This window comes from Equus asinus, chromosome 20 (genome assembly GCF_041296235.1).
Source record: "Equus asinus isolate D_3611 breed Donkey chromosome 20, EquAss-T2T_v2, whole genome shotgun sequence".
Classification (NCBI taxonomy): Eukaryota; Metazoa; Chordata; class Mammalia; order Perissodactyla; family Equidae; genus Equus; species Equus asinus.
The window spans coordinates 85,018,440-85,043,140 of NC_091809.1; the positions used below are offsets into that span (position 1 = coordinate 85,018,440).

The following is a 24,701-nucleotide window of genomic DNA, read 5'->3' on the forward strand; positions in this document are numbered from 1 at the left end:
ATACAAATGATGAATAAGCACGTGAAAAGATGCTTGTCATCATTAGACATCAGGGAAATACAAATCAAAACCACAGTGAGATACCACTTAACACCCACTAGGTTGGCTAGAATCAAAAAGACATTCACAAGTGTTGACTAGGATGTGAAGATATGGTAACCCTCATACTCTGCCAGTGGGATTGTCAAATGGGACAACTGCTTTGGAAAACAGTCGAGCATTTCCCCAAATGGTTAAACATAGCATTATTTTATGACCCAGCAATTCCAGTGCTGGATATACACCCAAGAGAAATGAAAATGCGTGTCTACACAAAAACTTATACACTAATGTTACAGCAACATAATTCATATTAGCTGAAAAATTGAACCAACCCAAATGTCTGTCTATCAGCTGACAAATGGATAAATGAAATGTGGTGTATCCATACAGTAGAATGTTATCTGGCCATAAAGAGGAATGATATACTGATCATGTTACAACATAAATGAACCTTGAAAACATTGTGCTAAGTGAAACAAGCAGTCACGAAGACCACATATTGTATGATTCTATTTGTATTAAATGTTCAGAATAGGTAAATCTATAGATAGAGAAAGTAGATTAGTGGTTGTGTGAGGCTTCAGAGAATAAGGGATATGGGAGCAGTAGCTAAACGATATGGGGTTTCTTTTGGAGGTGGTTAAAATGTTCTAAAATTGACAGTGGTGATAGTTGCATATGTCTGTGAATGAATATAATATCAACCATTGAATTATACATTTTAAATGGTTGAATTTTATGGTATGTGAACTTTATCTCAATAAAGTTGTTATAAAAAAAGAAATTTTTAGAAAAATAAGTAGACTTTTGCAATACTGTTTACCAAATGGTATACCTCCAAGCCAGAAACTCAAATTACTTTATATGAAGATCTATATGATACCCAAAACCCTGAAATATACTTTAAAATGATTAAAATGGTGAATTTTATGTAATATGAGTTCTCAATTTTTTTAATCTATATGCTTAAAAAATCATAAATTCAGCAGTGAGAGCTCAGTGAAACAAGTCAGAGCTGAGATCCTTTTTGATACCAACTCCCCCAGCAGAGAATCCAGAGAGTGAGCCAAATTGCATACCAGAAGAGCTCAGTGAGCACACTTATTTGTCCAAGAGTCCCAGAGAAGCCCGTCAAGTGAGGGTCCTCAAAGTTATCTCATTGGAACCTTCAAATGTTGAAGGAAGAGACCACCACTCTAATATGTGGAACAATGAAGTTCAATTTACTACTTTCTAAACAAAAGAGAATGGTACTTAGAAAATACAACCTCTCTGAACAAAGCAGAACTAATATATAGGATTTTGAGAAGTGTGGATTTCTGGGATTGGCAGATTTTCAAAACTGGGAATATTTTAAAGATTGGCTCGCTTTTAGCTGTGGTGTACAGAGATTGGTGGACTGTCAGAAGCAGGAGTGGAAGCGGGACTACTGATGACTGCTGGAATGAGGCTGTGGTTGATTGGCTGCCTTGCAGAAACATGGGCTGTCACTGATTGGCTGCCTTGCAGAAGCATGGCTGTCACTGATTAGCTACCTTGCAGAAGCATGGGGCTGTCACTGATTGGCTGCCTTGCAGAAGCATGGGGCTGTCACTGATTGGCTGCCTTGTAGAGGCGTGGCTATTGGAGCAAAGCAGCTACTGTTTGATTGGGACCCGGTTAAACTGGTTCTGTGGTTACTTGCTGATGGCTTGGAACAAGAGCCAAACAACAGGCGGTCTTTCCCTTTTCTTGAACTTGGAGAATAGGAGCTTTTTATTCTTAACCTCTACTATTTCTGACAGCTATATCATAATTTAATTTAAAATCTTTACTCACTGGGCAGTGAGGAGTTACGGTAGTTTTTAACCAGGAGAGTGAGGAGATCATTTGCAGACTTGTAAAAGATGGATTATAGAGGAGAAGAAAAAGTCCAGGAGGTGGTTACAAGGCTATTGAAAATACTAGATTTTAGGATGTTCTGAGGCATAGCTTTATTAAGAGGAAAAGAAGGCAGACTTTATGGCGCATTAATATCTTCCTCTTCTTAAATTATATTTGTCAAGCTTGTCAAGATGTAAGTGTGCCGTTTGCCTTCGTCAGCAGGCCCTCATTCCTGTTCCTTTGTTCCTTCCCCTCCCCACTTTCTCTCTCTCCAAGTGAAAAGTTAACATCTGTGCCAAAGAAGAATTGCTAGTGAATGTCAAGATTGTTCTAATTAATAAATGAGGAGGGCCAGCCCGTGGCCGAGTGGTTAAGTTCATGCGCTCTGCTTCGGCAGCCCAGGGTTTCACGGGTTCCGATCCTGGGCGCAGATCTGGCACCACTCATCAAGCCATGCTGAGGCGGCATCCCACATAGCACAACTAAATGGACCCACAACTAAAAACATATACATCTATGTACTGGGGGGCTTTGGGGAGAAGAAGGAAAAGAGAAATCCTTTAAAAAAATTAATTAATTTTTAAAATGAGGAATAATTTAAACAATCAATTTGAGAAAAAAAATGCCTTGATTTCTGACCATTTTCTTGGTTTTCTTAGATAATTAAGTTGAAAGCTGAAGCCCGGCTGGACCTGCTAAAGCAGATTGGTGTTTCTGTGGACACGTGGCTAAAGAGTGCAATGAACCAAGTAATGGAAGAACTGGAAAATGAGCGGTGGGCCCGCCTTCCTGCAGTGACCAATAATGGCACTTTACACTCGGTAAGGTGTCTCTTCTTGGATATGATGGGCTGACTTTTACTGAAGGGTGCTATTCTCTTACTATGTAGGCAAACTTGATAGACAAAATTTAAAAGCAGAAATCATGGATCTTGCTACTGGATTGGGTTTTTCTTTCTTTAGCCTATCACTAATTGAGTTAAACTTAGTACAGAAAAAAAATAGTGCTTTTTTTTTTATGTGCAGCGAAGAATGTATTACCACTAGTTGGCTTATCAGTGCTGATTTGCCAAACTCATTATCCCTATTCATGAAGTAGATATGCTTCTTGTCTGGAAGTAGCAGAATAAAAATTATAATTTAATATTTCTGAAGTTCTCAGAGGTCTTCTCTAGTGTAAATGAAAATTAACATCCAGAGAGTTGTAAACGATCTTAAAGAAGGGAAAGAAACACTCTTACTCTGTGACTTAGTCTGTTCAGTTCACAAGGGCTTTCACACTCTGCTCACAGTATCTTTCCTCAGAGAGACAGTGCAGGTATGGTCTTACAAACAAAGCCAGAACTCAAGCTTAAGTTTTCTTACTTCAAGTCCAGGGCTCTTTCCACTCTGATGTCATCCAGTTCAACCTTGATTTTTCATGTTGGAGATCTGAGTACCAGAAAAGCTCGGTGATTTGCCTGATATTACATAGATAGATATATGATGCCTAGCTGGTCAGACTAGAGTAATTCCTGCTGCTACCTCCCCACCCATTACTCTCTCTCATCCTTTTTCCTATGGCATTTATTAGAATCTATACTTTTCTTCTTTGGGTTTTTTTATTTTTTTATTGTCTATCTTCCTCTCTGGAATCTCATTTCCATGTCTGCCTGGTTCACTGCTCTACACAGCAAAGTGCCTGGTGCATAATAGGTACTTAATAAATACCTGTCGAAGTAATGGATGGATGGATGGATGGATAGATAGAATAGTGGCAAACTAAAAGCTAAAACCCTATAATCTCCCAACTTCCCACTATATCCATAGTACCTCTTCAGTTCTTGTGCCCTGCAGATAAAAGGCATCCTTGCTAGAGAAATGGACCAAAATTTAAGCACATTCCTGGAAATTTTGTCAATTTTTTCAGCTAGCATTATGATTTCCTAATGGGAATACACTTGCACATTTAGAAAGGATTATGTATGGGTTGCACTTTAAGGAAAAACAATCTGGGGGCCAGCCTGGTGGTGCAGCGGTTAAGTTTGCACGTTCCACTTCGGCAGCCGGGGGTTCACTGGTTCGGATCCCGGGTGTGGACATGGCAGCACTTGGCAAGCCATGCTGTGGCAGGCATCCCACATATAAAGTGGAGGAAGATGGGCACAGATGTTAGCTCAAGGCCAGTCTTCCTCAGCAAAAAGAAGAGGATTGGCAGCAGATGTTAGCTCAAGGCTAATCTTCCTCAAAAAAAGAAAACAGTCTATTGAAGGTTTATTTTTATTTCACTGTTAATGGGTAATTCAACTGGAGAAAATAAGCACACATCACCCCCTTGACTTTGGGGATAGAAGAGACTTGCCCTGTCTTCAATACAAGAGAATTACTCTGTGTCATGGAATATCTCTTCCTATTGCATCTTTTAAAAATCACAATTCCCATCTTCTTCAGGTTATTCTGTTATACAGAATTTATGTTAACAGCAAATTCCAGGCACAAACTTGGCTTTTGGCTTCTTCAGCAGCTCTGATGACAACCAGTCAAACCCATGATTTTCCTTGGACTGGCACCTTTTCTAACTAAATCAGCTGGGCAGGCACTTATTGCCTGACTGTGTACCTACTTCCTGGGAAATCAGAGATGAACAAGACTTGGTCTCTCTCCTCAAAGAGCTTACCAGCTAGTAGAACAGACAACTTTATAGATCTTAGTGATACATGGCAGTGCATGACTGGACAGCTGTGTGGCAAACTCAGAATTGTTTGCTCCTGACGCATCGACGCACCTTGGGAAAAGTCACTTCTCTCTGGGTTTCAGGGAGAAAGTTAGGTTAAATAATTCTAAGATCTCCTCCAACTCCAAAATCTCATGATTTTGTGAAATGCTATCAAAAGAGCTCAATATCAGCTAGAAAAAATAGGAAAGAAGTTTGCTCCCCGAAGGAAATGTCATTTGAGATAGTCCTTGAAGAATTTTAACGGGAGATAAAGGGCTTCTGAGTATGAAGGAAGGAAGCAAGGAAGATGTGGCCAGTACCGTGTGTGGCAGTGAGACGTGCAGTCTGGTAGTAAGGGTTGAATAAACTGGGTATTTGTGAGAACTGTCCAAAGATGTCAGCTCAGCTGGAAACATGTCGCATCCTCTGTTAAGGCAGCATTTGCAGTCCCGTCTCATTCTCTTCCCTCTTGTCAGTCTTACGGAGGCTGTGTTTTCCCACTTTCGGCTGAGGGATATATTTTGGGGAAGCTCTACTAACAATATAAATAAAGGAGACATGTAGGCACAAAAAGCTTAATGAAGTCCCAATATTTATTTAACCTGCTTTTAAATGGCAGCGTTGAAATAATCTAGGAGGAGTTGTATCTCTTCACAGTGACAGCTGGCTGGCTAGGAGCATGAAGCAGAAATACACATTCTGGGACCAAATTATTTCTTCCAGTATAGATGCCAACAAAAACGTTAGTCATCAAGTTTAGAATTCCCTTCCATCTAGAAATATGGTTAATACTACCGTTAGACTTTAACAATGTAAAGTGCCTTATAGAAGATAAATGTTTTTAAAATATTTAGTCTATTTACCTTATAAAATAAGAAAGGAGCTATACTTACTTGGTTGTTAATTCTTTGCCTTCTGTATTATGCTGTGGTACAGAGTATAGGATTGGGAATAAAAACAATCACAGAAAATAGCAACATTTCTTGAAAAGGAGAGCAGTCTACTGATATATAGTTATCCAGTTGATGGTTAACCAGAGCCTACACACAGCTTTCTATGATTGGGTTCCTGCCTGTGACCCAGACAGCCTTTCTGTCACTCATCCCTCCCTTCTCTTATTTTTCTGCCATCTCTTACTCAAAAACCCACACCCAGTTTACAACCTAATTTTGAAATTATATTAATTTTAAAATTAAAAAGCTATGTAACTAGATTACAAAAAATTTAGAAAGTACAATAGAAATGACCAGTAGCTCCATCCTTATAACACCACTGTTAGCAACTTGATGTATTTCCTTGCACTTTCTATTATTCTTTTTTTAACATATTTATCATTCATAGAGTTAATTTTGTATATTTTTCCATCTAACATTCCATATTGCTGGGTGTTCTTCATAATCATCCTTTTCGTGTGTATATAATATTCCATCAGGAAGTTGTGCCATAATTCACTTAACTATTCCCTTATAGGTTCAATATTTAGATTGCCTCCAGATATTCTAAATAATACTCTGAAAAACATATGTGTACATATCTGTTTTCCATACTTGGGAGTTTTTCTATAATACTGATTTTTAGAAGTGGAATTACCGGCTCAAAAATCTATAGTCCTTTGTTTGAGATTGGTTTATTTTTGTTCTTTCTCTTCTTTTTTCCCTAAGATTTTCAAACTATAGCTGACAGTGTTTCCATGACTTCCTTGTCTTCAGCCACTTCCCCCAACTACTATACAAAGGCATCCTGCCATCTGCTTTGTTGTGCAACCTCCCTGAGAGCACGAGCATTTTGCAGAGTTGCATAGCGATAAATTCTGACTCCACTCATTATGAAGACTTTGCTGAATAATGTGTTTGAAAAGCTAGGAGAGTAAATATTTTTAACCTTCAGAATGGTAGTTTGGTTCCTGTCTGCCTCAGGAATGTCTAATAGTCCTTGTCGTTAAATGGGCTTTGGTTTTGAAACATGAAAATTTATTTGTTGGTTTAAGTTAATCCCAAAGAAAGGAAACAGTGGATTTTTATAATGAAATAAACGTGAACTGTAGAAAATAAAAGAACACAACTGCAAAAATCTTCAGTCACTTTCATATTTAGGGTATTTCCAAATGAGCAGTGGTCTTTTTACTGGACTAAACCCCATACTCAAAATGCCACTCTTTTAATGAAACTGACATTTCAGATTCCCAGTCAGATGAGTTTAATTCAGTTCAGTAAGCATGGACTGAGCCTGCATTGCTCGTGAGACCCTCTCGTACGTGCTGGGAGATACCAAGCTGAGTATGTCTCTTGAGTTTGTGGCCACAGATTGAGAGAACCAGTCTCACTGATGGCCAAGACCAAAGCTGGGCATTGAAAATATGTAGAGATTTTCACTTCTAAGAGAAGTATCTCCAGCTGTGTGGTATCCTTTGACTTTCTGCATAGCCATAATAACAAGTGCCTGACACAGATCCTTATACATAGTACATTTTCAAAAATTTAATCTGAACCTCAGGATAAGCAGTTTACTCCAGTTCTACAAGTAAGCTTAAAATACTACTAAAAGGAAGGAGATCACATTGATAAAGCATCTATTATGTACCAGCTACTACGTCAGGCACAGTCATACATTTCAGTTAATGATCACAACGATCCTGAATGTATTTACAGACAAGGAGATGGACTTGGAAGAATTAACTCTCTCACCCAAGGTCACACAGCTAGTAAGTGGAGAGAGCTAGGATTTGAACCCACATGTGTAAGCCCTGCTCTTCAGCAAACTCTCTTACTCTGTGGATGACCCTTCATTCCTCTAACTTTTATCATGATTCATTTTAATCGCTGAGCATTCCTTTCTTCCTTCTTTTTTTCTTAGCATCTGTTGAATCCTCATTGAATGTCATATTTTCAGTGTAATTACAGTCATGCATCACTTAACAACAGGGACATTTCTGAGAAATGCATCATTAGGTGATTTCATCATTGTGCGAACATCATAGAGTGTATTTACACAAACCAAGATGATATAGCCTACCACACACCTAGGTTATATGGTATTAATCTTATGGGACCACTGTTGTATATGCAGTTGGTTATTGACTGAAACATCGTTAGATAGCACACGACTGTAATGGTCTTGTAGTATCTGTAAGTACTACGTGACCAGTGGTCATTAACATTCCCAAACTTTATTGATATTTTTTAACAGCTTTACTGAGGTATAATTGACATATGATAGACTGCACATGTTTAGATCTGATTCATTGTGACATATGTATACGCCAGTGAAACTCACACCACAATTAAGATGAGAAACATATCCATCACCCCCAAAAATTTCCTCATGCTCCTTTGTAATCCCTCGTTCCTGCCCCTCAATCAACCACTGATCTGCTTTCTGTCGCTGTAAATTAGTTTTCGTTTCCTAGAATTTTGCATAAACAGAACCATACAATATGTACTCTTTTTGTCTCGTCTTTCACTCAGCATGATTATTTTGAGGATCATCCGTGTTGTTGCATGTGTCAATAGTTCATTTCTTTTAAATACTGAGTAGTAGTCCATTGAATGGCTGTACCAGTTTATCCATTCGCCTGATGATGGGCATTTGGGTTGTTTTGGACTATTACAAGTAAAACTCCTAGGAACATGCTTTTTGGCTGGTTCATATAGAGAGTATGTTTACCAGTTTAAGAAACTGCCAAATTATTTCCCAAAGTGGTTGTACCATTTCACATTTCCATCAGTAGCACACTAGTATTCCAGTTGTTCCACAGCCTTGCCAGCACTATCTGTATGGTCAGTCTTTTTAGTTTTAGACATTCTAATACACATGTAATGCTGTATCATTGTAGTTTTAATCTACGTTTCCCTAATAATGTTGAACATCTTTTCATTCTAGTGATCTTGCACATCCTTTGTCAGACTAACTCTTTCAGTTTTTATTGTAAATTCGGTTTTTTAATTTCGATTTCCAATTGTTCATTGCTGATATATAGAAATAAATAGATTTTTGTACACTGATCTTGCATCCTGCGACCTTGCTAAACTCATTTATTAGTTGTACTAGTTTTTTTGTAGATTTTCTATGTAGACATGTCACCTACATGTAGGACAGTTTAACTTCTTCCTTTCCAATTCAGATGCCTTTTGTTTCCTTCTCTGCTTCCTTTTGTCCTCTTACTATAACAACTAGACTCTCCAGTACCATGCTGAATAGAAGTGTGAGGGCTGGCAGATGCCCTTGCCTTGTTCCCAAACTTAGGCAGAAAGGTGCCTGTCTTTCACCATTAAGTATCACGGTAACAGTAGGGTTTTTGTAGGTGCCCTTGATCATACTGAGGAAGTTTTCTCTATTTCTCTTTAGATTGCTGATGGGAATGGATGTTGGATCTTGTCAAATTATTTTTCTTTTTTTTTAAAGGAAGTTGGGCCTTTTTTTTAAAGATTTTATTTTTCCTTTTTTCTCCCCAAAGCCCCCCGGTACATAGTTGTGTATTTTTAGTTGTGGGTCCTTCCAGTTGTGGCATATGTGATGCCGCCTCAGCATGGCCTGATGAGCGGTGCCATGTCCGCGCCCAGGATCTGAACCAGCAGAACCCTGGGCCACCGAACTGGAGCGCGCAAACTTAACCACTCTGCCACGGGGCTGGCCCCTATTTTTCTTTTTAAGTCTGTTAATATGGAGAATTGCACTGGTGATTTTTCAAATGTTAAACTAACTTCATATTCCTGAAAAACTCCACCTGGATCATGATATATCATCCTTTTTATATATTGGTTGGAATTGATTTTTTAAAATGTTGATAGGCATTTTTGTATCTCTGTTCATGGCAGACACTAATCTACAATTTTCTTGTAATATTTTTGTCTGGATTTGGTATATTGCTTCTCTCAGAATAATTTGAAAAGTATCTCCTCCCTTTCTACACAGTTTTCTGGAAGCTTGTGTAGAATTGTGTAGACTTTTTTCTTCCTTAAATGTTTGGTAGAATCCGCCAGAGCAGGCGCTGGCCCAGTGGTGCAGCGGTTAAGTTTACACGTTCCACTTTGGCAGCCCAGGGTTCACCGGTTCGGATCCTGGGTGCGCACCTATACACTGCTTGTCAAGCCGTGCTATGGTAGGCATCCCACATATAAAGTAGAGGAAGATGGGCACAGATGTTAGCTCAGGGCCAGCCTTCCTCAGCAAAAAGAGGAGGATTGGCAGCAGATGTTAGCTCAGGGCTAATCTTCCTCAAAAAAAAAAAATTTTACCAGAGCAGTTATCTGAGCCTGGAGTTTTCTTTGTGGGAGTTTTTAAACAACAAACTCAATTTCTTTAGTGTTTATAGGGTTATTCAAGTTATTCTTCATGAGTTGACTTTGATCATTTGTGTCTCTCAACGAATTTGTCTATTCCATCTAAGCTGCCAGCTTTATTGACATGAAGTTGTTCATAATATGCCTTTATTATCCTTTGAGTACCTCACAAATCTGTAGTGACATCACCTCTCTCATTCCTGATATTGGTTATATCTCCTTTCTTTTTTCCTGATCATTCTATTAGAGGCTTATCAATTTGATGGATCATCACAAAGAACAAGCTTCTGATTTCATTGATTTTTTTTCCCCTGTTGTTTTTCTATTTTATCGACTACTGCTCTGGTTTTTATTATTTCCTTCCTTCTGATTAATTTGGATTTAATTTTCTCTTTTTTAATTTCTTAAGGTAGAAGCCAAAGTCGTTGGTTTAAGACTTTCCTTCTTTTCCAATATAAGCATTTGGTACTAAATATTTCTCTCTAAATATTGCATTAGCTCCATTGCACAAATTCTGATACATTGTGTTACCATTTTTATTCAGTTCAAAATATTTTCTAATTTGCCTTTTAATTTTTTCTTTGATTCCTGTGTTGTTTAGAAGTGTTATTGAGTTTCCAACTATTTGGGGATTTTACAGGTATATTTCTATTTTTGACTTCTAATTTATTTCCAGTGTGGTCAAATAACATACTTGAATTCTTTTAAATTTACTGAGACTTGCTTTATTTTGTGGTAAGTGTTCCTTATGTACTGTTGTCAGGTGTTATATTCTAACAATGTCAATTAAGTCAAGTTGGTTCATAGCGGCTGTTCATTTCTTCTATATCCTTACTGATTTCTGAGTTCTTACCTGATGCCCTCTACCTTATGAGGTTTTTCACTCTGTCAAGAGGAAACAGGAAGTCTTCCCAGATCTGTGTGAGTGCTGAGAATCATTCCCTCTCATCCTTTGAGTGGTTCTGTCCCTAGCTTCAGGTAGTTCTTCACATACATGTGCTGATCAGTACTCAGCAGGAGACTTGGGGGGACCCTCTGCAGATTTCCAGAGTTCTCTCTATGTATCTCTTTCTGCTGCAATACCCTGCCCTTTGAACTCTAGCCACTTTGGCCTTCCTGAATTCCCAGTTCCATATCCTCAATTCAGGGAGACCACCGTCCTCTGCCTGGGTTCTCTTCCCCTGGAAACTTGTCTCAGGGGAAACTGTCTCAGCCTGGAAACTTTCTTCCAACACGAAGTTGGAGAAATTGCTTGTTTCCCGTCAGTGAAGGATCACTGTCTTTCATTGCATCATGTCCAGTGTCTTAAAAACTCTTCTTTCGGGGCCGGCCCATGGCCAAGTGGTTAAGTTTGCGCACTCCGCTTTGGTGGCCCAGGGTTTCGCTGATTTGGGTCCTGGGCGTGGACATGGCACCACTCGTCAGGCCATGCTGAGGCGGCGTCCTACATGCCACAACTAGAAGGACCCACAACTAAAATATACAACTAGGTACTGAGGGGTTTTGGGGAGAAAAAGAAGGGGAAAAAAACTGTTCTTTCATCTATTTTGAGCAGTTTGTTAGTTATTTCTGGAAGGAACTTGTGTCTGGTCCCTGATACTCCATACTTCCTGGAAGCAGAAATCCACTTTGCTGATATTTTCAACTTCATCTTTTATAACTACTTGGGTTGTATTTGAAATGATGTTCACTGTCATCAGATCTCTGTCTAGATGGAATTCAGAGGTTCTGCTAGTCAGTTATAAGGAGCCGCCTTCCTCTATTTTGGATATCACCAGATTCTTTATCTAGATTCTCTTTTCCTCATAAAAACAACAAAAGTAATGATTTATTAATGTATCAAGCATGTGTTAGGCGTTTAAATATATTACCTCATTTAATCCTTATGATAACCCTGTGAAGAGGTGGTTATAAAGATGAGGTTGTTGAATTTGAGAATTTAAAAATTTGCCCACCGTCACACAACAAGTCATGGCATAGTCAGCGTTCAGACCCAAGTCGATCAGACCCAAGGACCCACTGCATTCCAGTTCATGACAGCACCATAAAGTCGGTGAAGCCCTTCGAGGTTGTTTTGCTGAGTACAAGAAGACAGCTACTAAAACCAACTCAAAAATATTCTTCTTATCTGCCCTGGCAGTAAGAGTAAGCATTTTATAACATCTAAAAAAGGAAAAATATTAGTACAGCTAGAAAGAATAGTTTTGATTGAAGTTCTGTCAAGTGACAGGAAGTAAAAGGGATCAGAGAGCAGTTGTTGAGAAACAGAGGAAGAATGTGATTTTAGAAATGCTGGGTCAAGAAAACATTGTAACAATTAAGTTACAGGGGGTGAAAGAGGAAAAAGGAAGAAATTATTCTGAGATGACATACTTTGGAAAGCTGCTAGAAGACTGCAAAAGCATATGGCAGTGACCCCTATTGCTGTGACAGCAACCTTTCATTCCTTTCCTTGAGAATCAAAAAATGAACTCAAAATAAAGGAGAAAGAAAGGAATGTTTAGTATCAACCAGCGTTGCCAAGATGAAACGTTTTGGATTGACTCCTAGTGGCAAAGTACAGTATATGTTAACATTCCTTATATATTTTTGGAAACATGTTCTACCCATATTGGCTTTAATTTTAGTTTTTATGGATGTATGGGTGTTTTGTTTTCTTGTAATGCTAACAGTTTTTTTAAATGTCATAACCTTTACTAGAATATAAAAGCAATGTCTTCCAAGTAAACAGTCATGCGTCGCTTAACAGGGCTGTTTTCTGAGAAAGGCATCCTTAGGTGATTTCGTCATTGTGTAAACATCATAGAGTGTACTTAGAAAACCTAGATGGCATAGCCTACTATACATCTAGGCTATATGGCACTAATCTTAAGGGACCACTGCCATATATGTGGTCTGCCGTTGACCGAAATGTCGTTAAGCAGCACATGACTGTATACGAATATGTTTAAAGTAAGTTTTATGGCAATTTCTAGTATGTGATCCTTTTATATGACACAATGCCCTGTTGGAAAACAATAGAATCATAAGCCTGAGATGATTTGAAAGGTCAAGATTTGAGTCTATTTTGTCATTGACCTGACTGACATGGATGAATTATTTGTAAGATGAGACACATTACCCCACTCAGCTGTGGAGAATGTTTAATAATAATTATAAATGAGAATATTACAGGGGCTTTGAAATGGAAGCAATAAATTTGACAGGAAATATTTGCTATTTGTTCTTTTGAAACACCCCACACACACACAGTTCTCTAGATTTTATTTAGGGAAATAGCAGTTAAAAGAAGAGTCGATTTTAAAACGTTAGTGATAATTACTCAAGGGAAATCATTTTAATTCATTAAAAAGTAGAACTTAGGGGCCAGCCCTGTGGCCGAGTGGTTAAGTTCATGCACTCCACTTGGGCAGCCCAGGGTTTCACTGGTTCGGATCCTGGGCGTGGACATGGCATCTCTTGTCAGGCCACACTGAGGCCGCATCCCACATGCCAAAACTAGAAGGACCCACAACTAAAATATACAACTATGTACTGGGGGGATTTGGGGAGAAAAAAGCAGGGGGAAAAAAAGGTAGAACTTAATACTATAGGCAGCCTCTACTATTTGACTCATTGAATCCCGGGAAATCTCTGACCTTCTCCAGTCGCCTCTTCCATATCCACAGGCCCCTGTGCACTTAGCATTTAATTGTGGTAGTTTCCACTCTGGACATGACCTCCTACAAAGCAGGCACAGTGTCCTGCGTTTTGTATCTAAGAGCCTAGCAAAGTGTTCAACATACGGTAGGTATTTGGTATTTAAATTAATTGTGCTACTGTGAGGCCCAATTCTGACTGTCTGTTCCTTGTATGCTTAATGTGTAAACATTGGTGCCTTTGTATGTTTGAACATAGAAAGAAGTAGCCAAATAAGTGCTCTTATATAGCTAGAAACAGAAATCTCTGAGCCTATTTTGTTTCTTCTTTATTGGATTTTTAGTTTAAAAAGTAAAACGTAGCTTATTTTAATAGTTCAGGTAGTACAGAGGTATGTAAAAAGCAAGTCAGTGATCTCCTCTGTTCTCCAGGCTTTATCTTTCTTTTTCTGCCTCCTCCTGTCAGATATTTATGCTCATATAAATACTCAACACCATTTTAATTAATATATGCCTTTTAACTATGGAGAATAATATACATTGAAATTGGGTTAAAAAATTATTTTCCTTGGGGCTGGCCCCGTGGCCGAGTGGTTAAGTTCGCGCGCTCCGCTGCAGGCGGCCCAGTGTTTCGTTAGTTCGAATCCTGGGCGCGGACATGGCACTGCTCATCACACCACGCTGAGGCAGCGTCCCACATGCCACAACTAGAAGAACCCACAACGAAGAATACACAACTATGTACCAGGGGGCTTTGGGGAGAAAAAGGAAAAAATAAAATCTTTTTAAAAAAAAAAAATTATTTTCCTTGTCCTACATTTCAAAAAGGACTGTCCTCTTCTTTGTGACAAAATATATGTAACATAAAATCTACCATTTAAACCATTTTTAACTATACAGTTCAGTGGCATTAAGTCCATTCACATTGTTGTGCAACCATCACCACCATCCATCTCCAGAACTCCTTCCATCTTGCAAAAGTAAAACTCTGTACCCATTGAACAATCGCTCCCCAATCCTTAACCCCTAATCCCTGACAACCAACATTGCACTGTCTCCATGAACGTGACTGCTTAGGGACCTCATAAAAGTTGAATCACACGGTATTTATCTTTTTGTGACTGGATTATTTCACTTAACATTAATGTCCTCAAGGTTCACCCATATTGTAGCATGTGTCGGAATTTATTTCCTTTTTAAGGCTGAATAATACTCTATTGTACGTGTATACCACATTTTGTTCATCCATTCCTCTGTCAGCAGACACTCAGGTTGCTCCTACCATTTGGCTGTTGTGAATAACGCTGCTATGAACACTGGTGTACTAATATCTGTTCCTGCCCCATCTTTCAGTTCTTCTGGGTATATACCTGGAATTGGAATCACTGGATCATATGGGAATTCTATGTTAAAGTTTTTGAGGAACTGCCGTACCGGTTTCCACAGTGACTGCACCATTTTACATTCCTACCACCAGCACACGAGTGTTCCATCTTCTCCACATCCTCACCAACACTCGTTATTTCCTGTTTTTTTGATAATAGCCATTCTAATGAGTATCTCGTTGTGGTTTTGATTTGCATTTCCCTACTGATAGTCATGTTGAACATCATTTCATATGCTTATTGGCCATTTGTATATCTTCTCTGGAGAAATATTTTGCCTATTTTTGAATTGGGTTTTTTGTTATTGTTGCGTTTTAGGCATTCTTTATATATTCTGAATATTAATCCCTTATCAGATATATGATTTGCAAATATTTTATCCCATTCTGTGGATTGTCTTTTCACTCTGTTGTCCTTTGATGCACAAAAGTTTTTAATTTGATGAAGTCCAGTTTATCTATTCTTTTATTGCCTATACTTTTGGTGTCATACCCGAGAAATCATTGCCAAATCCAATGTCATAAACTTTTCCCTGATGTTTTCTTCTAAGAGTTTTATAATTTTAGCTCTTATGTTTAGGTCTTCAATCCATTTGAGCTAATTTTTGTAAGATAAAGGCCTAACTTCACGCTTTTATATGTAGATATCCAGTTTTCCCAGTACCATTTATTGAAAAGACTGTCCTTTCCCTGTTGAATGGTCTTGGGGCCTTTATCAAAAATCATTTAACCATATAATGAGAGTTTGTTTGTGGACTTTCTGTTCCCTAACTCATTTTTATTAGGTGTTATTTATCTGTAGTACAGACACATCATAGTTTGTTCAAACTTCCTCAGTTGATGGACGTACAGATTGTGTCCAGGCTTTTGCCACTACCAGCAATGTTACAGTAAACATCCTAGAATTATAGTCTCACGTCCTGGTGCTTTTATTTCTCCATTCTGGATTCACAAAAGTGTAATTGCTAGATCAAGTGGTATGTTTAGTTTTTAATTTCAGTAGGCGGTTTTTTTTTTATAAAGGATGTATCAATTTACGTTTCTCCCTGCCGTAGATGAAAGCCTGTTTCTCCACATCCTTGGTAGCATTTAGAAATCTGTTTAATGTTTCCCAATATGATCAGTTTAAAATGGTAAGAGGTGTTCAGTGAAAAGTGAAAGGATAGTAATATTTCTTATATATTAGAAAAACATTTTACTCTTGGTTTTAAAAAGAAAAATATCTCTGTCCTTTCATGACATGAAAAATGCAAGTGCAGTTGAATAAGTAAATTAACATTTTGAAACAATCGGATTTTAAGTGTGTTTTTTCTGCTTTCAACCATGTTCTTAGTAAGCAAGCTAGTCAAAGTCTTCTAATTTTTCCTAGCTGAATGCAGACACCGAAAGAGAAGAAGGAGAAGAGTTTGAAGACAACATGGATGTTTTTGATGACAGCAGTTCCAGCCCTTCTGGCACCTTAAGAAATTATCCACTCACCTGCAAAGTTGTTTATTCCTACAAGGTTTGTATTTCTCTAACATATTGCTCATATTAAATTGTGAAACTCTGAAGATACACGTAACTGTATCAACTCAGCCTCTCAGACTGGGCTTAACATAAAATCGATGTTAGTTAGTATTAGAGGCAACGTAACATAATGATGAAGGGTCTAGGCTCTAGCGTCAGAATCAGACTGTCTGGGTTCAAATCCTGTCTCTGCCACTTAGGAGCTATCTGACCACACTAGTCCCTTAGTCTCTGTGAGCCTCAGTTTTCTTACTTATGGGGATAATATTATTGAGCTAGTTTGAAGATTAAATGAGATAACACTTCTATAGCAAAGCACTTACAGTGCCTGGCATCCTGTACATTTTCAGTAAATAGAACTTTTACCCTTATCAGTTGCCTGCTTGCCTTAAGATCCTCCATTAGGATGACCTTTAAAACTGATATTGCAAGAAAATTGTTTTACAGAGCAGTTTTTTTAAACTTTACCTTTCCTAATAGTAATATAACCACCTCTTATTTCCCTGTTAAGCAGGGACCTGGATAAATAGATGGCAGCATTCCCAAACCTGATTTGGTATAATAGTTCTTAATCTCTCTCGCCCTTACCCTGCTTTCACAATAACTTTTTACTCATGTGAAGTAAACTGAGTTTTAATTCCCTGGTTCCTCTCTTTGTCTCAGTCCACTCAGCCAGTCCATCAGCCAGTCCTATTGAGTCCACCTCCAAACATATTCTGAATCCACTCGCTTTTCACCAGCTTGGTCTAGGCCATTGCTTTGACTACTGTAAAGGAAAAGGCTATAATTGGTATCCCTTCTTCATACTTGCCTTCCAACAGTCCATTTTCCACTCTGCAGCCAGAATTATCTTTAACACATAAAGGAGATAATTTTATTGCCCTGCCTAAAACCCTTCATAAGCTTTCCATCGCACAGGGAAAAACATTTGCTAGAGTCTATAATGTGCAGATTGATCTGGCCCCTGCCAGTCTCCCTAGCTTCATGTCAGACCATTCCGCCACCCACTGTCTACACAGTAGCCCATCTGGCTGCCTTTCAGTCTCAGAAGCACCAGGCTTTTTCCTGACTTGACAGCTTTGCACTTGCTGCTCCCTCCACCTAGAACTGTCTTTTCCTAAATCTTGGTTAGCTGCCCACTGCTCTTCATTGAGGCTCAACTCAAATAGCACCTCCTCAGGTCTCCCTGACTGACTCGTCAGTCACTACTCTGTCCCACTGCCCTTTTGCCCTCTTTTTTTTTTTTTTTTTTTTTACTATATAGCACTTATCACCAGTCAAATTTAATCTTACTTGTTTTTGTATTTCTTTGTCTGACTCCACACTAAACGTCCATGAAGGCAGAATCCTTGTCTGTGTGTCTTCAGCACCTAGGGCAGTACCTGGCACATAGAAGGTCCTCAGGAAATAATTGTGGGCTGAATAAATGAATGATATGAGGAAGCTATGAAGAGATGAATCCTCCTCTGGCTCCCATGCTGGTGGAGACCCAGTGCTTAAGGGACCACAACAGAGGAAGGGTCTGGAGAGACCTTCAGTCATACATGGGACAGCCTCACTCCCCCAGCACCATCCCTGGAGAGCCAAAAGTTGGCGGTATTTACTCCTCAATGTCAGTGATTCCCAGACTTTTTTCAGTTTAACATCCTTTCATTATATATTTAAATTAATAATACTTCCTGTTTTCTAAAAGGGGAGGAATTTTTTTTTTCACTGTAAACTCTTTTGATAGTCTTTTGAAAATTTGAAGTTACCTTTGAGATACTTGGAAAGATCTTACAGAGTATTATAAAACTAGGGTTGAGAATGTTTCCCTATCTCACTTCTATGTATTATATTTACTTTGAAGTTTCAGAATTAAGATTTAAGGTCCTTAGGGGCTGGACCCATGGCCTAGTGGCTAAGTTCGGTGCACTCCACTTCAACACCTGAGGCTCAGTTCCCGGGCTCAGACCTCCACCACTTGTTGGCAGCCATGGTGTGGCAGTGACCCACAAACGGAATAGAGGAAGATTGGCACAGATGTTAGCTCAGGGAAAATCTTCCTCAAGTGAAAAGGAAGATTGGCAACAGGTATTAATTCAGGGCGAATACTCCTCAGCAAAAAAAAAAAAAAAAGTTAAAGTCCTTAAATGGAGAGGGCCCTACATGTCTGAGTGATTATAAACAGCTCACATTCATCCAGCATTCCCTTTATTGGCATTTTGCAAGCCTATCCCTGTATAAACCAGCCTATAAAAATCTATTTAATGCATTAATCATTAAACAAACACTTATGGAGTGCCCAGTATATGGTAAGTTTTGAGGGTATGAGATTGACTGGGACGCAGTCCCTGCCTTCCAGGAATGGGTAGTCTAGGGGAATGAATATTAAACTGAAGAATGGAATATGTGTCAATGACTAACTAGAAAACAGAGTAGAGGTAAAACTGCTAATTCTTCCTGTGAGGGTTGGGAGAAGCTTTACAGATGAGGCACCACTTAAATTAGGTCAATAAGATCTTTCTAGAGACAGAAGGTAGGGAAGGGAAAGAGCCTTCTAAGCCAAGAGAGCAGCAGATCCAGAGACAGAGCGATGAGATAATGGAGTGTTCAGGAAATGTTGAAGTCAGTGGCGCATGAGCATCGAGTGTGGGGAACAGAGCAGCAGGAAGTAAAGGTGTTTGCTGTCAGACAGTAAAGAGCCGTGTAGACCAGACTGAGGTTTGGCTTTTGTCCTGGCTGGGAGCAGCCACCGATGTCCTAAAGTCAGATTAGGCTTTTAAGGTGACCCTGGTGGTGGTATAGCTAGTCTGGAGGATAGATTAGAATAGAGGGAGACTGACTAGGCCTGGTAGTGATTCCTCTAGTCCAGACCAGCAAAGAAGGCCCAGATTAATCTGGGGAGAAGAAAGAAAAGCTATATTTTAGGATGCGATTCAAAAAGCCTTAAAAATGCTCATAACTTGACCCTTCTAGCATCTGTCCTAATGAAATGACCAACAATATAGAAAAACATTTTGGAAACAGTGTTCTTTCATCATAGCACTACTTTATAATAGCTTAAACTTGGCAATCCAATAAGGGAATACTTAAATAAATTAACCATTCATGTAATGTAACCATAATATATAATATAACCATAGAATGTAATATTATCAAGATAATTGAAAATTACATCAGTGAAAGTTTTTTATGTAAGAAGAAATGCTATGTTATGTCAAAAAAAATACATACTAATTGTATGTACCTTAAGATCTCAATTATGCATATTTTCCAGCTTTTCTACAATGAACATGTACTTTTATAATCAGAAAAAAGCATATTGTTTTAAAATAAAACAGGAAATTTGGAGAGATGTTGGAGGGAATCGAGGGCATGGCTGCCTGTGGAGTTCAGGCTGTCACTGGAGATTAGGACTTCAGGAGGCACTGTGAGACCTTGTGTGTATTTAATGACCATTTACTGACCACTTACTGTTGTTACTTGGGGTGAGAAGAATTACGTTCCCTGCCTTAAGTAAGTTATTCCAGTAGAAAGCCCACAAGGGCAAGCAACTAAGTAGTTGCCATGGTGGTCAGTGTTAGAGGGACGCACAAAGCCTTATAAGAACAGGAGGAGGATGAAGCAACCAGCTCACTGTGGGTGTCTGGGAAAACCTAGGATCTATGCTTCAAATCATGAGTAATATTGTTAGCTACAATTTATGAAGTACTGTGTGCCTGGTACCCTATATATATATATATATATATATATATGTTTGTAATCCCTTTGATCACCCTATAAGGAAGATATTATCAACCAACCATTAACTCAACAAATATTATTTGAGCACCTTCCATGTAGTGTGCTGTGTTCTTTTCTAGGCTCAAGGATATAGCACTGAATAACACAGACAAAAATCTCTGCCCTCACAGAGTTTACATTCTTATAGGAATAAAAAGGAAAACTGAGGCTCGGAGAGGTCTTATGGTCACTTGCCTATGGAAACAGACTGAAGCTGGACTTGAACCCATAGTAATCTAAATCCATTCACCTGATGGAAAGAGGGAGCAGGCCCGCTGGAAAGAAGGAATAGCCTGGGCAAGGAAGAGCATGGTGTGTTGAGAGAATTTGGCGTAGTGTGCTGGGGCCAAAGCATCAAGAGACCATGGGGCCAAACTCTGTAGGATCTTGACTGCCATAACAAAGGACTTGACCTTGTCAAGTGGAAGAATTGGTCACGGCTTGGGGATGGTATGATCCAGCTAGTGTCTGCTTATATAACGATGTGGGACAACTTGTGGGGACCCCCATGACTTTTTTACAAGGGCAGCAATATATTTAAATGTGTTCTTATCCCTCCTGCTTTGCTCTCATACACATTGAAGTCTGGTTGCGTTGATACTTTTTAAGTCTTGCCATGGAATTAGGAAAAACGTCTTTGTTATATAGGTGCCTTTTGCTGGTGTATTCAAGGCATAGTGTAGTTTCAGATTAGCAAAGAAATTCCACTGGAAAAGTATCAAGAATCAATGCACTTTTTTTCCTCATATTTTGAGATCAGAGGTAATTTACTTAAAATTCTGGTCTTGGAGTATTTCTGTGATTAATCAGCCATTTTCAGTACTATTTTTCCATCTCAAGCAGCTATGGCAACGTGCAGAATCTGGGTTTGATGAAATGTTGTAATGCACACGAAATGGAAAATGAATCTTAGGAAAGTGACCCATTTTCTTGCCTTATTTTTGCTTGTGTAACTTGGCGATGTTTTACACTTTGAGACTGTGAGATTTGAAAAACTTACATGGTCTTAGATGATAGTTTTCACTGATCTTGGGACTTGGGGGATGGTTTTAAGACTGTTCACTAGAGAGCCTGAAGATGCCAGCAGGCCTCTCCCTGGTACATGTGACAGGCAGGTCTCTTCAGGAAACAAAGCCACAGGGTCTCTCTCTCCAATCCGTCTGTGGATTGAGACACAGCAAACTCTGAGAGTTTGCTCTAGGATTCCACAGTCTCAAGGGCAGTATGTGAGTCGCTGGTCCTAGTGGACTCCTGCTGTCAGAAATACTAAAACCATCACAGTTAGTGGCTTGTGCAGAAACACCCAAGTGGATCAGCCCAGTGTCCAGTTAAGTTGGAGCATAATAAATCCAAACTTTGACCGATCTCAGTCATTTCCTTTCCTACAACTTTCTTCTCTTGGCCACTGTTTAACAATGATTCCAGATCAATTCTAGGCGCTGCTCAAGCTCTCATCCAATCCATCTACATAGTTCTTTGCATTTTCACAACATGTCCCTCCATGATGGCCCTCTGGGGCAGTTCTAATTCAGTGATTTCTCCTTCGCCTCTGCTTCCCAAATCATCATGGTTCTGTGCTTATTCATCCCACACTGACTCCCCCATCCTCCTAAGAATGGCAGGATTGTCATTTTGAAGAAATGGAGGCATCAAGAAGTTGAATAACTTACCTATAGATGCATCAGCTGGAGCTGGAACCCAGGCCCTGTACTTCCAGCAGAGTGCTGTGTTCACTGGACCTGCTTACCTCTTGAGGATTCCGTTTCTCCAGTTTTCGTTGTGGCTTTATTTTGTTTAGTTTTTTAAAGTAAAACTTCACCTCATTTTGATAGTTTTACAACACTTAAATTTTTTATGTTGAGTACGTTTTTCAAAATCATTTCAATATTTTGATCCCCAGTTTTTGTTATGATCAGCGCACATCTGCTCTTTATCTAACCTTTTTAATTTTGTCCATGACCATCCTACATTGCAGGCTTCTCAACCAGATGAGTTGACCATTGAGGAGCATGAGGTGTTAGAAGTGATTGAAGATGGAGATATGGAAGACTGGGTAAAGGTATATTCCTTTGCTCATATCGCCCCCTCTTGTGACATTTTTAGGAGTTTGTTTTGGTTCTTGTTATGCCCTGTCTAGATTGTGTGTGCAAACCTGTTTTGTCACATGTCTTTTACTCAGGCTCGAAATAAAGCTGGCCAAGTGGGTTACGTGCCAGAAAAGTACCTCCAGTTTCCCACCTCGAACAGTCTGCTGAGCATGCTGCAGTCCTTGGCTGCCTTGGACAGTCGGTCACACACATCCAGCAATTCCACGGAGGCCGAACTCGTTTCAGGCAGCCTCAACGGAGATGCCAGTGGTAAAGACTGAAACAAGGCACTCTTTATTTGATCACAATTGGCCTAGATTGTATTACCCTGGAGTCAGCCTTCAGTAGGTTAAAAGGCACAAGTTTATTCCTATTCTGTAGCATTTTCCTTTGTTTAGTCACATCTGTTTTGTACTGTAGAAGCCTGAAGGTCATCTTCAGTGAGTAATGAAATTACAGCTTTCCTCTTATTCTGTATGATGTTCTTTTAGTTGTCACCTGAGCATAGGGGTGGTTGCAAAAGTACCCTGGCTGTTAATGTTCCTACTGTATTTCTCTCTCTTGCTACCTAGTCTGTTTCGTGAAAGCACTTTATGACTACGAGGGCCAGACAGATGATGAATTATCTTTTCCTGAGGGAGCAATCATCCGAATCTTGAACAAAGAAAACCAGGATGATGATGGCTTCTGGGAAGGGGAGTTCAATGGACTGATTGGAGTGTTCCCATCGGTGCTCGTGGAAGAACTTTCAGCCTCAGAAAATGGTGACACTCCATGGATGAAAGAGATTCAGGTACATGACGGGAGAGAGTCAAATTAAAAGATGTTTAAAGAAAGTGACTCCCAAGGAGTCTGTTGACCCACGCAAAAGTGGGCTGTCGTCTCAGCCTCCCCCTCACACTCCAATCCTCAGTTGCCAGGTTTCTGCAACACTGAATTTGGAAAAGCAGAGACCATCACTCAGGCTCTTGTGTAACGGCCATATTACACCTCAGTTCCCCCACATTCTGTTCTCTGAATTGTTTACCAAAATGCTACAGTGTATGTGACATACGAAAGAATGGTTTGGTGGAGAGAAAGAAAGAAACCGGAGAGGGAGTGTATTGTCTCTGTGGTTAGTTTATGTAGTAAAAATATTGGCTTGCTCTTTCTGTCCCTCACTGTCAGAGCCCCCGTGCCCAGCCCCCGTCCCGTCAGTCCATTTCAGAGAAGTCACAGGCCTGCGAGAGCCCCATGACACGCAGGTGGCCCCAGGCTTAGCTCCTCAGCCATACTTTCCTTCACAGGAGACTCCTAATTCGGATCTGTCACAGCAGGCCTGGCAGGTCAGGACCATAAGGAATGGGTCTACCCATCTTGGTTGTGTGGTACTGTGACCACGTAGCGAGTGTGACATTTACAAAACCTAGGGAAATCAGAAACTAAGCCAATGTTTTATCTTCAGAAAAAAATACAACTTGTCCCCTTTTTTTTTCCTTCACTGAATTGTCTGATTTGGTATGTTTTCAGTGGAACTCTAGAGAATAGTTTGACTTGATAACTGTTTAAGATAAACTAAAATCAGAGTATAATGCAGAGATCCGTGAGAGGAAGAAGTTAAATGCAGCAGAAAATTGGAGTTTGGGGTGGATATTCTAGGCTCATTTGCTTCTAATGAGGCTGACAAAAAAGTTAATAGTCATAACTTAGCTCCAAAGAAAAGTGATTTGTCAGGAGTCGTCAGAGAAGCCGCCTAGTCTCCTTCCTGAGGCGAGCGCTGCCCCCTCTCTCCCCTGCAGATCTCTCCTTCCTCCAAGCCACCGGGCTCCCTGCCGCCACTGCCGCTGTACGACCAGCCTCCCGGCAGCCCATACCCCAGCCCAGATAAGAGGAGCTCCCAGTACTTCCCGCGCTCTCCTTCCGCCAACGGTGAGGCTTTCCTGGGCACGGGTCTGAATACATTTTCGTTCAGAAATCCACGTGTTCACCTGAAGGGCAGACAGATCTGCATGAGCATTTTTATTGCTTGGCTACACAGATAAAATGAGCTTCTTTCATTCCCTCCCTTAGAAAACAGCTTCCATGCTGAATCGCCAGGATTCTCACAGGCACCAAGGCATACTCCGGAGACCTCATATGGCAAACTGCGACCTGTAAGTCTCCTATCTGGCAGGCTTATAGAATGCTTAGTTCTTCCAATCGAAAGTTAGAAATCAGTGTTTCCTGGAGCTGGCCCCATGGCATAGTGGTTGAGTTTGGCACACTCTGCTTCGGCAGCCTGGGTTCACAGGTTCATATCCCGGGCATGGACCTACACCACTCATAGGCCATGCTGTGGTGGTGACCCACATATAAAGTGGAGGAAGATTGGCACAGATGTTAGCTCAGGGCTAATCTTCCTCAGCAAACAAAAAGAAGAAGAAGAAGAAAGCAATGTTTCCCCTGTGGCCCCTGTGTTGTT

The 24,701-nt window shown here is 39.8% G+C and overlaps 1 protein-coding gene across 5 annotated transcripts in view; it reads left to right on the plus strand.

Moving 5' to 3' along the window:
• FCHSD2 (FCH and double SH3 domains 2) overlaps positions 1 to 24,701 on the plus strand; it is a 276,252-nt gene that overhangs the window by 243,188 nt on the left and 8,363 nt on the right. For all 5 annotated transcript variants that reach the window (XM_014842037.3, XM_014842036.3, XM_070490775.1 and 2 more), the window contains 7 exons: positions 2,565 to 2,726; positions 16,270 to 16,404; positions 22,150 to 22,233; positions 22,354 to 22,531; positions 22,834 to 23,054; positions 24,040 to 24,169; positions 24,311 to 24,393. In XM_014842037.3, the coding sequence (XP_014697523.2) occupies positions 2,565 to 2,726; positions 16,270 to 16,404; positions 22,150 to 22,233; positions 22,354 to 22,531; positions 22,834 to 23,054; positions 24,040 to 24,169; positions 24,311 to 24,393 (993 nt within the window). The remainder of the gene's footprint in view (positions 1 to 2,564; positions 2,727 to 16,269; positions 16,405 to 22,149; positions 22,234 to 22,353; positions 22,532 to 22,833; positions 23,055 to 24,039; positions 24,170 to 24,310; positions 24,394 to 24,701) is intronic.